This window comes from Drosophila gunungcola, assembly GCF_025200985.1.
Source record: "Drosophila gunungcola strain Sukarami chromosome 2R unlocalized genomic scaffold, Dgunungcola_SK_2 000012F, whole genome shotgun sequence".
Classification (NCBI taxonomy): Eukaryota; Metazoa; Arthropoda; class Insecta; order Diptera; family Drosophilidae; genus Drosophila; species Drosophila gunungcola.
Genome location: NW_026453170.1, coordinates 1,108,108 through 1,122,854, shown reverse-complemented (window position 1 = coordinate 1,122,854; position 14,747 = coordinate 1,108,108). Strand labels below are relative to the sequence as shown.

General features: G+C 51.4%; 5 protein-coding genes across 6 annotated transcripts in view; all 5 read left to right on the top strand.

Moving 5' to 3' along the window:
* LOC128255886 (protein prickle) overlaps window positions 1-14,747 on the top strand; it is a 72,348-nt gene that overhangs the window by 28,370 nt on the left and 29,231 nt on the right. The window lies entirely within an intron of this gene.
* Window positions 1,958-4,870, top strand: LOC128255888 (uncharacterized). Its single transcript, XM_052985701.1, has 2 exons — window positions 1,958-3,251; window positions 3,673-4,870. Exons 1-2 carry the CDS (start codon window positions 2,103-2,105, stop codon window positions 4,687-4,689), a joined length of 2,166 nt encoding a protein of 721 aa, XP_052841661.1. The 5' UTR covers window positions 1,958-2,102; the 3' UTR covers window positions 4,690-4,870.
* On the top strand, window positions 5,115-8,478 carry LOC128255887 (uncharacterized). The gene has a single exon (XM_052985699.1). It carries the CDS (start codon window positions 5,964-5,966, stop codon window positions 8,250-8,252), a length of 2,289 nt encoding a protein of 762 aa, XP_052841659.1. The 5' UTR covers window positions 5,115-5,963; the 3' UTR covers window positions 8,253-8,478.
* On the top strand, window positions 9,285-10,898 carry LOC128255890 (uncharacterized). The gene has a single exon (XM_052985703.1). The coding sequence runs from the start codon at window positions 9,338-9,340 to the stop codon at window positions 10,892-10,894; it is 1,557 nt and encodes a 518-aa protein (XP_052841663.1). The 5' UTR covers window positions 9,285-9,337; the 3' UTR covers window positions 10,895-10,898.
* LOC128255889 (uncharacterized) lies at window positions 10,960-13,244 on the top strand. Its single transcript, XM_052985702.1, has one exon. It carries the CDS (start codon window positions 10,960-10,962, stop codon window positions 13,105-13,107), a length of 2,148 nt encoding a protein of 715 aa, XP_052841662.1. The 3' UTR covers window positions 13,108-13,244.

Below are 14,747 nucleotides of genomic sequence, written 5' to 3'. Positions count from 1 at the left end.
GCCGACAGCCTTTGTTCTTGGCCAGGATCCCTATATCTCTTCCTCCCTTAGCGGTTCGGGCCAAATTACTTTATACTTCTGTACGGTTGGTTGCCAGGGTAATTGATATGGCTTTGTTTCGCTCGACTGTTTTCTGTGTTTCGCCCTTTTGTTGAAAGGAAAGTTCGTTTCTGTGAAGAGCCTCAATTCACTTCCTCATCCCAGGGGGCGGGGTAAACGCAAATCCTTGCCTACGCCTAGCCCAGACCACATGAAAGCTCCAACTCGACCTCAGACCAACCGCAGATGACATAATTAATGAGCCTTCGCTCCGCCCATAAATAAGAAATAGTTCATACTCAGTTGTTAACGTTGCACATGCCTTGTGTATAAATCAATTTAATATTTCTCCTCTTCTCGTTTTAGGTAAGTTGACATACGACAGCCCCGACGACTCCTTTCTCTTTGCTGGCAGTGCCAGTCAACATCAACATCAACAACAACTTCTAGCAACTTTTTGAATTGTGTGAAGGCGGCACGTCAATGCCATTGAGTCCTAAGGTGAATGGCAAGGGAAATTCAAATTCGAACAACGAACAACGAACGAGCCGGGACAGCTGCTTGGGCGAAAATTACGATGACTTGTCACACGAACCAGGTTTTTCTATTCGATTTTGGGTGTTATTTGGTGGGGATTGTTAGCAAATTAGCACAACAGCCAGCCTCATAAATTGCAATTTAGTTTGAGCTGGATATTAAATTGGAATTTTCTCCCTTCAAACTCCTAGTTTAGTAAGGCATAGTTCCTTAATTTCGGGTGAAAGCTACATCGCATTATTACGTTAAAAAAAGAAAAAAACAAGAAAGGAAGCAAACTTCGGCAAGCCGAAGTTCATATACCCTTGCAGCTATTGGAGGAATTAAATACTTTTGAAAACATTAAAATTATGATTTAATTGCGTATATTGTTGAAAAACATTGAAGCAATGATGATTTGCAGCTCAAATATTAGATAGTTATTTTATATTTTTTTATTATTTCTATGGGAGCTATCTGATATAGTCGTCCGATTTTGATGAAATTTAAACCGTAATTCTAAAATAATACTATACCCAATACTATATGTCGAAGAACTAAGAAGAAAATTTAAAAACAGCTAAGTTATAATTTTTGTTCATTTTTTTCCGATTGTTCCTATGGGAGCTACATGATATAGTCGTCCGATTTTGATGAAATTTAAACCGTAATTCTGAAATAATTAACCAATACTATATGTCGAAGAACTAAGAAAAAAATTAAAAAAACAGCAAAGTTATAATTTTTTTTTATTTATTTTTTCGATTGTTCCTATGTGAGCTATATGCTATAGTCGTCTGATCCGGCTCGTTCCGACTTATATACTAACTGCAATAGAAAGACAACTTTTGGAAAAGTTTCATGCAGATAGCTTTAAAACTGAAAGACTAGTTTGCGTAGAAACGGACGGACAGACGGACGGACAGACGGACAGACGGACAGACGGACCTAGATAGACTAGATCGACTCGCCTTGTGATGCTGATCAAGAATATATATACTTTATAGGGTCGGGGATGTCTCCTTCACTGCGTTGCAAACTTCTGACTGAAATTATAATACCCTCTGCAAGGGTATAAAAAACCAATAAAAGTTTATCTTGAGTTTTACTCATACTTTTTTCCAGTAACCAATTAATATTATAAATATTAATAAATTCGTCATACCAAAATAATATTTTATGAAATTGTATTGAATATACCCATACAATCAGAGCCTTTGTCGAACATACGAAAATTTATTTGCTTCTCTATACACAGGAAATATTTAGAACTTTTTTTTTCAGTAGCATATCATTGATGCGGTCCTGTCTAAACAGACTATCAAGACTATAGGGTGGTGTAACTTCATTCTGGCCCAACTTTAAAATCGACAGAGGATTGTAACTCAGTTTTAATGAAAATCGGTACAAGATGAGTAAAATCCACTGTATGAAGAAGTGTAAAGCAGGATAAACCATGCGTATTATGTCTAATACTTATCCGTCAGCCTCACACATTTGTGTCAAACAACACCTTAAGGGCTCTGAAACTATATCAATGTACCAACATGAGGCGCACTCAGCACTCGGTTATACACTCCCTGGGAAAGTATTCGGCGTTGTCGACCGGAAGTTCTCACCTGACCAACAAGAACTTCTTGGATGTCCGTGATGGGGATGAGCAGGGGTCCAAGTACTTGGCCGCCGAGACCTTGCAGGACATCCTGAACGAGGTCCTTCGCAGGGAAAACTTCCAGTTGAAGCAGTCGGACACCAGCCTGGATCAGCTCTGCCAGCCGGTGGTGCCCACGGGGTTGAAGAGCAGGTCGGCCACGAACTTCGCCCTGGACGAGGATCTGGACATGGACCCGCGGCTGCGGAACTGGAACCGCGTGCTGGAGCAGCGCCGGCGGCTGCAGGAGCGGATCGAGCGGCAGACGGGCAAGCGGGCCGAGGACGTCCTCTTCAACCGCTCGGCCACCATCGACGAGGCCAGCAAGCGGATGATCCTGCGCGTCCTCGACACCGCCGACCGCTCGCGACCGCTCGTGCGGCTCAAGGAGAACGCCACGCTGACATCGCTGAAGCCGCGCCGCGACCCGGACCTCTGCCGCGAGACACACGAGCTGTTCGCCGCCAAGCCGCTCCTGCAGCCCGTGGAGTTCGTCGGCCTGCCGCAGGTCACCCAGGAGGAGCTGGCCGCCACCAAGCTGACCCCTGAGGCGGCCGAGAGCCAGTGGCAGCGCTCCAAGGTCCTGGGCCAGCGCCTCGAGGCCAAGAGGCAGTCCATACAGCAGGTGCTCGAGTTCGCGCCCGATCTGCAGGAGCTGCAGGTCACGCCGGCAGTCGGGGTCGTGGCCACTGATCTGCCACCGATCACCAAGGTCGACGAGTTCGAATTGCGGCAGATATCCGGAGATTCCACGGTGTCAGAGGAGGAGGAGGAGGAGGACGAGGAGCCCGAGAAGCTGCTCTTTGAGGGGGTTGGAGAGGGTGAGGGTGAGTTGGAGCTGGAACCCGAAAAAGTTGGCCAAGAGGAGGGCGTGGGCCAGGTGGAGACCCAAGATTTGGACGAGACTCAGGACAGGAACGGACTGATGGTCAACGGCAAGTTCCTCGATTACGACAATCCAAGCGGCGCCACTGGCAGAGGCATTAATCTTCTGCTCACATGTGATCCGTACCAACGGTCGGTCAAGGTGCTACTGGACATCCAGGTAAAATCTTGGGTCACTTAGGGAAGTTTTATTTTTCCGATTTGCAAATAGACGACTTTTGATATCTATAGATATAAGACTTAATGGCAATAAGCATTATTTGTCACTGCACTATTCAAATTATAGTGCTCTATTCAATAGTGCGTAAAAAAATGTATTTTCTGCTACGATTTGTATTTCCTTAAGACGCTAAATAACTAATTTTGAGGAATTAATCGGATTACCTTACAGTATGTTTGCGTACTTTTAAAATTTTTTAACCATTCTTAACGAATACAAAGGAAATAATTTTAAAATATAATTTCCTCTTCAACTAAAAACTTATCATGTTAAACTCATCAACTCGGTTGAAAATCATCTTGGGGTTACACCCCTCCGTAGGAAATATGGAAAGGTTTTCTAACCTGTCCACTTCCCTCAGAACCTGAGCCCAAAGTTGGTGCACATTGGTTGGTTAAGCAAGAACCGCCTACGATGCGACCGATTGCCGAGTAACGCCGAGCTGGTCTTCGACCACAGCGAGTTCATCCTGGAGCCACTGGGTCGCCGTGTCATTCGGGTGATGTTCCAGCCCCAAAGGGTGGGCCTGTTCACCCAACGCTGGTCCGTGTGCCTCGCCAGGTCGCCGTTCTGCGGCACCCGGCGCCTGGACGTCGTCCTCCAGGGCCAGTGCACCATGCCGGCTCCCTTCAAGCGGCGCCTGGAGGCTCATCGGCAGGTGCCGGTGGACAAGCAGCAGCGGCTGCAGGCGAGCAACATCCTCCAGATGCAGGCCAGCCTGGCGCCCATCGTCGAGAACCCTCCGCTCAGGTGTCCCTACCAACGAGTCCTGGACGAACGTGAGGTCTTCAACGCCCAGAACTTCTCCTACCGCTTTGACCGGTACGAGGACATCGAGGCCCTCAAGGACATATACGCGCTGGCCAAGAAGCCACGCGATCGGCCCTGGGACCTGAGCATCGAGACCCTGCGCCGCGTCATTGGCCAGCAGGAGAGCCGCTTCCTGCGCGAGAGCCTCCACAACCGCCTGGTGGACCTGCTGCAGCCGATGAAGTGCAACCGGTGCTCCGCCTATCCCCTGCTGGAGCACAGCCCGGAGCGGGAGCGCGCCCGCTTCATCTACGTGCGCGGCACCATCAGCAGCACCATCGACGCGTGGGAGGTCATGACCCTCGGCCTGGACGACCAGTTCTTCAAGCTGGAGCTGCTGCGCTACCTAGCCGAGCACCCCTCCCTCCAGGAACCCGGAGGACTGCCCCAGAAGAGCCGTCGGCAGGAGCCGACGGAGCCTTCCGACGAAATGGAGATCGTGGAGCACGTCTCGAAGAGAGTCAAGGCCAGCAAGTACCTCAAGGACTCCCTCTACATGCACACCTACGACCTGCTCTGCGATGCCGCCGAGGACATTGTGTCCGTGATCGAGAGCACCGCCGACTAGGGTTCATCTGCCGATGAGATAAGACGATTTGTGCATTCCAAACCGTAGAAAATCGAAGCGAATAGCAGTGAAGCTAGGCAAAAACTCCGGTTAATTTCATTTTCGTCCATCATTGCCCGTTCATATATTTTTTAATGCAGCAATATACAAATGGAATACAAATATTTATAATGTAGATCAATTATGATAGGTCACTTTAATCCTCAAAAGACGTCATTGCAAAAGCTACTTGTAATAGAAATCACTGCGGACGACAGTATACATAGTGTGAGGAGGAGACTTCTAATATATAGCCCCAGAATTAAAGATCTGCTGTGATGATTAGATCGAAACGAGGTACATTCGGATCGAAGATGAGGGGATGGCACTCCTAGACTTTTAGAAAATCAATTGGACTGATGGGCACCCGTTACTCAACTAAATAAAATAGAAAAATATATAAAATGAATATACCCTCACAAGAAAATCGGGTTTTTGCTGGCGCCACCTGGAGAACAGCATTGTCAACACTGCAATCAATGAGCTCTCCGCTGCTCTTCATACAAGCGGAGTTCGTTATTCAAATAAGCAGTGACGTCATAACAAAACATAATTGCCAATAACTTCTAAAATAATGGCTCGATTTTGAAAACAGAGTGTCTTCCGATAGATGAGTGAACAAAACACACACTCAGAGCCTTGTAAATAGGGACAGAAGGACTTGGCTAGAATGACATAGCTATTGATCCTAATCAGATCCTAGTATATACTTTATAGGGTCGGAAACACGTTACATACGTTTCAACGAATATAAGATACCCTTTTACTTCAAGAGTAACGGGTAACAACCAATTTCCAGTTTTTTTAGGATGGTTGCATAAATACAAGGTACGGTTTTTTAATAGCCAAGTCATGCGGGGTGGATTTCTAGTCATAGTATTGACGTACCTTATCATACACAATTTCTGACATCAAATTTTGTGACGAAAAACGATCAAGCATTCGACTTATAAGTACACCTTTTAAAACTTTATTTTTCGACACACATGTGGATCAACAATTATTATCGGTCACAGAGAAAACAGAACATTTTCCAGTCTGTGGGCACCTTTTGGCTTACCATCAAGACGAAAATTGTTCAATTAAATTAACGAGTATAAGCTGGCTTGGAAGCGATTGCCTCTATTTCTCTTATTTGATTCCACCTTGACCAACATCCGAGTGTTCTTATATTTGTTGTAACATTGAAACATTAACTTACTTCAAGGCATCTTTACACTTTCACTCCTTTCAAAATGGACAACCAGGACAAGGACAGTGTGCTGGAGGAGAATCAGCAGCAGGCGATAGAGGAGCAAGCCATCAACCAGACGGACTCCACAATGACCCGCAAGACCGAGTCCGAGAACTTCTCGAAGTTCACCCTAGCCAACATGGTGTCGCTGCCCTCTACACTGTCCGCTCCCACGACCCGCTCGGCGGCGCAGGCCCAGCTGAACGCCACCTCGCCCATGGGCAAGTACACGGAGCGCATGGTGGAGGACATCCTGAACGAGATCTTCGTGGAGCGGCGCGGCGACTTCCCGGAGACCTCCTCCTCCTGCCACCTGGCCGAGATGCCGTGGCCGCGCGAGGAGCCGGAGCGGGAGCCGCACGTGGACAAGCGCCTGCGCTACTGGAAGGAGGTTCTGCACCAGCGCAAGGAGCTGCAGAGGCGCGTCCAGCGGGAGACGGGCAAGCTGGCCAGCGAGGTGCTCTTCAACCGCCGCTCCACGCTGGACAACCGCGACGGGCAGACGGTGAAGCGGCTGCTGGACTACGCGGACCGCATGGAGAGCGAGCGTCTGATGGCCGCTCCGGTGGCCAAGCTTCCCGACCTGTGCGATCCGTGCTCCTGCCAGCCCGTGCCCGGACTGGAGGCCACGGCCCCGCGGGCCGAGAGGCTGGGCTACAAGGACGTGGAGATCGTGGGGCTGCCCGAGATCAGCAAGCGGGAGCTGCTGGGCAGGGAGGCCCTGCAGCAGAAGACCCCGCCGGGTTGGCTGCAGTCGCCGTTCCTGGACGAGCGGCTGGAGCAGCGCTTCGGGGCCATACAGAACGTGGTCGAGTTCTTCCCCGACGTGGCTAACCTGCAGGTGAAAGGCACGGCCATCGCCAAGCTGGAGCGGCCCCCAAAGACGACTCTGGTGAGGGTGGACTCCCTCCACACGGTGACCAACAGCGACAGTCCGTCCGTCTGCTCCGAGGAGTGCGTCTGCGAGTCCTTGGGCGCCACGGAGGACCATTCGACGGGAATGGCGCCTGGTGTGCCGGAAGTGCCGGAAGTGCAGGGTGTGCCGGAAGTGCCGGAGGTGGGACTGCGGGTGAACGGAGTGGACTACTTACCCGGGGAGGGAGTCAAGGAGTGCTTTGAGATCGTCACGCGCTTCAGCTGCGATCCCTTCCGGCGACGCATCAAGCACGTGCTGCAGCTGACCAACATCGGCCAGCAGGTGCTCTCCTTCACCTGGAGGCAGAGCACGTACTTCTACAACCGCGGATCGCTGCTGCTGGCCCGCGACAACGAGTTTTACTTCGACCTGGAGGGCTTCCGGCTGGCGCAGGGCGAGAGCCGCAGCCTGGTGGTGCTCTACCAGCCCCGCAAGGTGGCCATGACCATGGAGCTGTGGCTGCTCCAGGTGCAGCCCCGCATCTTCTGCGGCCGCCAGGAGTCGCTGCTGCTGCGCTTCCACGGACGCTGCTCCCCGCCGGCGGACTACCTGGCCAAGCTGCTGGAGTGCCAGTGCGCCTGCATCTGCAAGTCGGATGCGCTGGCCATGGGCGGGCTGACCACCCACCTGGGAGCCCTGGCGCCCCTGGTGGTGCCTCCGCCGGCCTGCTGTCCCTACGAGCGGCCGCTGGACGAGCGCGAGGCCTTCAACGCCCTGAACCCGGGTTACCACTGCGCCCGCTTCGACGACCTCGAGGTGCTCCGCGCCCTGCACCAGCGCCTGAAGAAGCCCCGGGAGCCGCTCTGGGACCTGCGTCTGTCCACGATCAGGGAGCTCATCCTGCGGGTGGAGGGACTGGTGGAGCGGGAGCAGACCTTCGCCGCGTTCACCGACCTCCTCGCTCCGCTGCTGGGCGGAGCACCGCCTCTGACCACCGCCTCCCAGCGGGACGAGCAGAGGCAGCGGTCGAGGTTCATCTACGTGCGAGGTGTGATCTGCAACGGGATCGCCGAGTGGGAGGACCTCATGTGCAACGTGGAGGACTCCTTCTTCAAGCCGGAGCTGCAGCGGTTCTACCAAAGCCTGCTGGGCGACTCGGAGCAGGAGGCAGAGGGCGATGACGATGGCGAGATGAGCGGGGAAGAGCCTCGACCGCCGCCGAGTCCGGTGACACCCATCGACATGCAGAAACTCATGGAAATCATCGGCGAGGCGGAGCTGGACGAGGAGAAGATCCGGGCGGCGGTGATGCGCAGCTTGTACCGCTCCAAATACTTCCGCGACTCGCTCTACATCCAAACCTATTCGCACCTGTGCAACATGTCCGAGGACATCGTGTCCGTCATTGAGAGCACAGAGGAAGTGCCCACCTAGTGAAAAAAAGGATTGAGGGGAAAAATAAGTGACTACGTTGTTTTGAGATAAAATCAAGTGTTTGTTGACAGAAAGACTTTCCGCTTGGTCAACCTGTTGAAAGTGTGGCAGAGCTGGACTTATATTTAAAAATTAGAAAAGATGCAAAGGAAAAACAGCAGAAAGCTTCACAATAACTACTAAAAATTTGATGGAATATAAAATTGTTTTATCTTAATCATATCTTTTTTAAATGCCCTTATTTGGGGAAAAAAAATTATAAAATATGCTTAAAGTGCGTTTATTCATTTTTGTTTTTTAAATATTTTGTTTGCTTCTACCGATCCCATTTCAGCAATTATGTTTTTTTTTTTCAGGGGAGTGTTTTGAAATAGTCAGTTTGGGGGAAATTATAAATGGCTTAGAGTAGGTAACTCTATGTACTGCAAAGAAAAAAATTACTCATACGACACTTAATATCAGAATAAATTGTTTGATTAAACGCAACTAATCGTATGAGTGATAATCTTTGAATCCAACGCGCAGACCCTTAAACGCAGTATTTCCAAAAAAATTAAGCATATCTTCTGGCAGTTAAGTAACATAATACTTAAGCTTTTGTCGGAACTGTTTAGACTTCGATTTTTCGTTTCTTCTTCGGCAGACCAAAAATATAAGCATTTATGTTGGACATAGAATGAGAACATTAAAAGAGCGATTGCAACTTGTGGAGGGAGTGTTTGTTCATAGGTCCCAACATAAATTTAGCTTTTGCCTTATATTCCACTTTAAGATAATATACATTATATTAAACGTTAATCAACCAATCAAATGGCTATAAAACGTAGATCCGAAAACAAAGGGGCAATAACATGGCATATTAACTGGAATCAGGGTATATGATCTTTAAAGATTAAGAACACGCGTTCCACTATGCAAACATTAAGAGGCCAGCATGCCATTATGCCCCATTTACTAGAGGTAAAATAATTCATTATTATTTATGTAGCAAAGACATTTTTCAACTGTGGGCTTGCTCTCGATCTTTAAGTCAAACACTTACATGAATATTGAGAGCACACACACTGGAAGCGAATAAGTTTAAAATGTGCTCAAGTCCGGTGAATCTGCCGACCAAAGAGGGCTCCTCCGAGGACATTATCCAAACGGAAGGCCTGGCCAACGACCTCATAGACAACATTTTGAAGGAGCACACTGAGCGTGGTCTCCACCAAGAGTCGGACTCGTTTGCATCTTCATGTTTGGGTCCCTCCTCTGGAAAATGTAAGACTAAAGTGGACCATCGACTGGAGTACTGGAAGAACATGATTATTCAGCGGCGGGCATTGCAGGAGAGGCTGCGGAACCAGGTGGGCAGGATTCCAGAAAAGATGATCTTCAATCGCCAGGGGAAGGTAGTGAGGGTTCTTGCTGAGACTGTAGGACTTCCAAGACATTCTGCTGCTGAATTGCTGGGGGGAAAAGATCCAAAAGAGGATGATGACAACGGCGGTTTACCCAAAATCTCTAGTCTAGAGGTGGTGGGCAAGAAGTGCAAGGATTGTCAGAAGGCCCTTCTGACTGTTCCCTGCCCAAAAGTCACTTATAACGAATGCTCCATTGAACTCTCAAGGTCGAGTGGAGGAGACGAGGTCGTCCCATTGGTACAGACGGTCCAGAAGTCGTCGTTTGAACCAAGCGTCCGTATTAACGGAGTCCATTATGGGCCACGTGTTCCGGCATTCTCGCCACTTGCGGATAGGACCTTCACTTGCCATCCCTTCCAGCGCCACTTGCGCAGCATAGTTCGCATCGAGAATAGCGGAAGCCGAGAAGTACAGTTCAGTTGGAGACAGGTCAACTTCTTCTCGGGCAACGACACTCTGCTGGAAGCCTGTTCCGGAGATTTTGTGTTTGATGTGGGCCCCTTTATGCTTTTTCCGGGCGAGTTCCGGGATGTTACCGTTCTCTACCAGCCTCGCTTCGTGGCCATCGTCAAGCAGCGCTGGCTGCTCTGCACCAGACCTCGGATCTTCCTCTGCCGACCCTATGGCTTCACGTTGAACCTAAACGGTCGCTGCACTCCGCCCAAGGAGTACCTGGACCGCCTGCAACTGGAGAGACTGCCGCGAGTTCCCTGCTTGCCGCCAGTGCCACTGGAGCGGCAGGACGAGATCCTCTGTCCATATGCCCGGGAGCTGGAGGAGCGAGAGGCCTTCAACCGGCGCAACAGAAGCTTCCAGTGCCGCACACACGGAGACTTGGAGCGCCTGAAGGAGTTTTACGAGCGGGTGAGTCCTTCGCCTTTGTTTTCCCGCCCGTGGGACTACAGTGTGCACTCGCTCATTCATCGGGTGTGTCACGGTCAGGACACTCGGCAGCGCATTGAGCACCTGTCCGAACTGACCCAAATGCTCGACGGCCTGCGAGGAGCACCTGGTCCGCCACTTGGCAGGGTGGACTTACCTGAAAGGTTGAGGGAACGTCACCGCACAAAGATGATTTATGTGCGGGGGATACTCGCCAGTCGCTTGGAGGAATGGCAAGAGAGGATTGCCAAGGACTCAACCGTCCGGGACTCAATCTACTTCCAGTTGTACGGACTGATGTGCAATGCGGCCGAGGATATTGTGTCGGTGATCGAGAGCACAGCTCAGATTTAGCTGTCGTCGAGCGGAAAACAAAAACAAGAAAAGGGAACCACAAACAAAACACTTGAGACACTTGCATGGAAAACTCACTTAAGATGAAAAGGGCAAGTCTGTTGACGCAGTCCTTGCTGCAGACCGTGGAGTCCTGGGGGCAGCCCGTGTCCTGGAGGGATCCTGAGTCCCACCGGAACAAAGTGGCGAATCTGTCGGAAAGCACGGAGGTGGCCTTCCGCGAGCGGAACTCCCTCAAGGTCGTCACAATGCGGGAGGGCAAGCTGATAGTGGACGACATTGTCCAGGACATGTTGGACAAGAAGCGGGGCGCCTTCACGCCGTCCGAGTCGGAGTGTTCGCTGGACGAGGACCTGCGGGAGTCGCTGAGCATGGATCCCCGCCTGAAGCTGTGGCACGACACGCTCCAGAACCGCGCCGCCGTCCAGGCGAAGATCCAGCGCAGGCTGGGCCGCCGGCCCCACGAGATGCTGATCAACGTGGCGGCCCCCAGGGATCGGGGCACCGTGGAGCGGATGCTGGACCTCGCGGGGCGCCTGAGCCCCACGTCTCTGGCCCAGCGCAGGCCTGCCGTCCTGCCCGCCCAGATTGACCCGCAGCAGTGCCGCATCCTGCCGGAGTTGCAGGAGACGCTGCCGCGGGCCGAGCGGAGCGGGCGGGCGGAGCTGGAGGTCAGTGGCCTGACCCGCGCCACCAGGCAGGAGATCCTGGGCACGGCGACCAGGGACCCCGGTAAGACCGCCCAGTGGCTGGACTGCCGACAGCTGGAGGAGCGCATCGAGCGGCAGAGCGGCGACATCAGGCGCGTGGTGCAGTTCTTTCCGGACGTGGACAAGCTGGAAGTGGTGGGCGGCACCTTGCACGAGGGACTTGATCGGCGCGACAAGACCAAGCCGATCGAGCGGGTGTCCTGCGGCTCCGTTTACAGCGTGAGCAGCTCGTCGCAGTTCCCGCCGGAGGAGGCAGAGCAGCCGGCAGAGCAGCGGACAGAGCAGCGGGCAGAGCCTCTAAGGGCGGAGCCTGCCCCCGAGACTTGGACCACCCGGGCCGCCGTCAGGATCAACGGCGTGCTGTTCCACAACTCTGGCAAGCGGAGTGTCGTGCCCGAGATCGCGAACGTTTTCTTCGAGTGCCACCCGTACCAGAACGTCGTCAAGGAGGTGGCCCGTGTTGAGAACGTGGGCCGCCAGGTGCTCAGCTGCCAGTGGGCCGTTCCGGACTGCAAGCGCACCGGCAAATGCGTCTCCGGCCGCTGGCAGGACAGCCTCGTCCTGTCGCAGCGCACCTTCACCGTCTTCCCGGGCGAGGAGCACGTTTGCCGGGCTCTGTTCCGCCCGCGTGGCTGCCACCTGCTGAAGCAGTGCTACGAGCTGCGCATCTTCCCGAACGTCGTCGGCACGGTGCAGAGCAACTTCGTGGCCCGGCTGACGGGTCGCTGTGTTCCGGCCCCGGAGTACACAAACCAACTGAGGCGCCGTCAGCAGTTGGTCACGGACGAGTCCAAGAAGCGGATGGCCGACGACCTGGCCCAGGTTCAGGCCTCCATAGTTCCGCTTCTGCAGCCGCACGAGGTGGTGTGTCCCTGTGACCGGACTCTCGACGAACGGGAGGTGTTCAACGCCGAGAATCCGGGCTACCATTGCGATCGGTTCGACGACCTGGAGACCCTTAAGGCCCTGCACCAAGCCCTGAAGAAACCCCGGGAGTCCGCTTGGGACCTTCGACTGGAGACGATCCGCGAGGTAATCCTGCGGCTACCTGATTCCAACCAACGGAGTAGGCACTTCGCCAAGCTCGTCGAGGTCCAAGAGGCACTGAAGCGGGGCGGCACCCAGGGTTTCCTCACTCACTGTTGTCGGAATGACGAGAGGATCCGGTCCAGGTTCATCTATGTGCGCGGCTGCATCGGCAACGGCATCCAGGAGTGGGAGGAGCTGATGGCCTCAATGGAGCTGAATGGTCTGAAGCTGGAGGTGAACCGCTTTCAGGTCAGGCAGCAGGACGGGTGGGACTATTCCGACACCGAGGACGAAGGATCGGAACCGAAGTCATGGATGCGTCAGCTGCGTAAGGATAATCTCGGCCTGTACCTACTCAAGAAACTGCGCTCGAGGAAGACCTACAGGGACAGCCTCTACATGCAGACCTACTCGCACCTGTGTGACATGGCCGAGAACATGGTGTCCGTCATCGAGAGCACGCAGAACGCTTGAGCTGGCTGGATTCCCTTAGTGACCAAATTTGTGGTGTTTGTAGGGCAACAGAGTGAATGTCAAAATTTAACGTGGCCCAAAGTCAGTGAGAAGTTGCCGAAACTCTCGCGAAGAAAAATACAGAAAAACTCCCCGGGGATGGTCTATTGATTTGGAAATCTATTAGCCGCGGGGTGGAGTGGCAAACTATTTCGCTGCCCGGGGACACACCTGTGCCCCTGATGCGGCGCTAACTTTTCCCATTACGATGGCCCTTTATGGCCAACAAAATTGCCCATTTGCCGGGCGACTTGTAGGCCCACACCTCGCCAACCCCCCATCAAGCTTAATGGGGCGCAAATGCTGGCCGGAAAAGTTTCTCAGCCGACTTCGATTTGAGCTAGTTTGCATTGATTTGATGACACTTTGGGGGCCATTCGATTCCACTAATAAACGAGCCTCGTCCCGCCCCCCGGAGTTTCGCCATCTGCCTCCCAGAGTTGGCGTGTCAAAAAGTTGTCTGCACACATTCGGGGGCTGCTCCTTTGACGTTCCTTGACGTTTTTGGCGGTGTCTGAGGAAATGTGACGACGAACGAGGCCATTATGCTTGCAATTAGCCAAATTGATTTTGTGATAGCGTCAACGCCAGCCCCAAATTCCTATTCTAAGCTCGCAGAACATATTCATTTCGCCCTTGTTAGGCTTTAACTAATCGCTTGCTATTTCCATTTTATTTTCAGGTAAGCCAAGTGATCAACTCAGCCTGAGTAAGTGCATCCGTGGGTAAGTCTTTGGTGGCCGGCCCCTCGGGAGCTTCACACGCCGCCGATCCACCATTCCAAATGCCATAAATCATGCATCATGGGGCATCCCAAGCAGTGCAACAAGAAGCGGCAACCAGAGATGCTGCGTTTCCGTTCACACTCAGCGTCTAATTAGCCCACATACCGCGTTGAGATGGTACTAATGTGCGGCCTAATGATCTCCAGTTGGAGTGCATGGTGACCAACTGACATGGTCAGCGGCTAATTAACCTTGAACCCGTCAGCATGGACAGCATGGTTGACATCGCACTTCTTCTCGTAGACTAATTAAGTACGTGTCATGGGTTGGGAAATATTTATGCTTCGCAGAGCGACTGAAAATGGGTTAGCCTCGATTTAAGTTCAAAATAATAAATCGCTCTTCTCTTGAATGTAGCTCATGCTACGCTTTAAGATAAGTGTAATTTATTAACGTCACAAATTGAACAAATCCTATTTCACAGTAACCATCTTTGGAAACATACAATTATAATTGGGCATTTGTATGGAAAAGATTGTGGTGGATTGCTCAACATCTCTTTGGCTATACTCTAGTTAGATTGCTCCAAGCTCTTTAACAAATTCTACAAAACAGTTATTTTTTAAGCAGAGCTTTGTCTATTTGTGAACTATTCCATTTCTACATCTTTAAAATTCTACAATGTAAAAATAGATCTCTATTTTTATTATGAAAGTGTAAAGATGGCAATAATTCCAATTTCTATGACTTTAAATTAAATCAAATAATTTTAAAACTCATTTTTACCCATTGCACACGCAAAGAATAAAAACAATAATAATAAAAACAAAAATCAATTGATTAATGTCAAGTAAGCTGCAAGTTTATTTTTTCGAT

Coding starts and splice junctions, on each gene's coding strand:
- LOC128255888 (XM_052985701.1), top strand. CDS start 2,103: ATGAGGCGCACTCAGCACTCGGTTATACACTCCCTGGGAAAGTATTCG. Junction 3,252..3,672: donor AGGTGCTACTGGACATCCAG/GTAAAATCTTGG, acceptor CACTTCCCTCAG/AACCTGAGCCCAAAGTTGGT.
- LOC128255890 (XM_052985703.1), top strand. CDS start 9,338: ATGTGCTCAAGTCCGGTGAATCTGCCGACCAAAGAGGGCTCCTCCGAG.
- LOC128255889 (XM_052985702.1), top strand. CDS start 10,960: ATGGAAAACTCACTTAAGATGAAAAGGGCAAGTCTGTTGACGCAGTCC.
- LOC128255887 (XM_052985699.1), top strand. CDS start 5,964: ATGGACAACCAGGACAAGGACAGTGTGCTGGAGGAGAATCAGCAGCAG.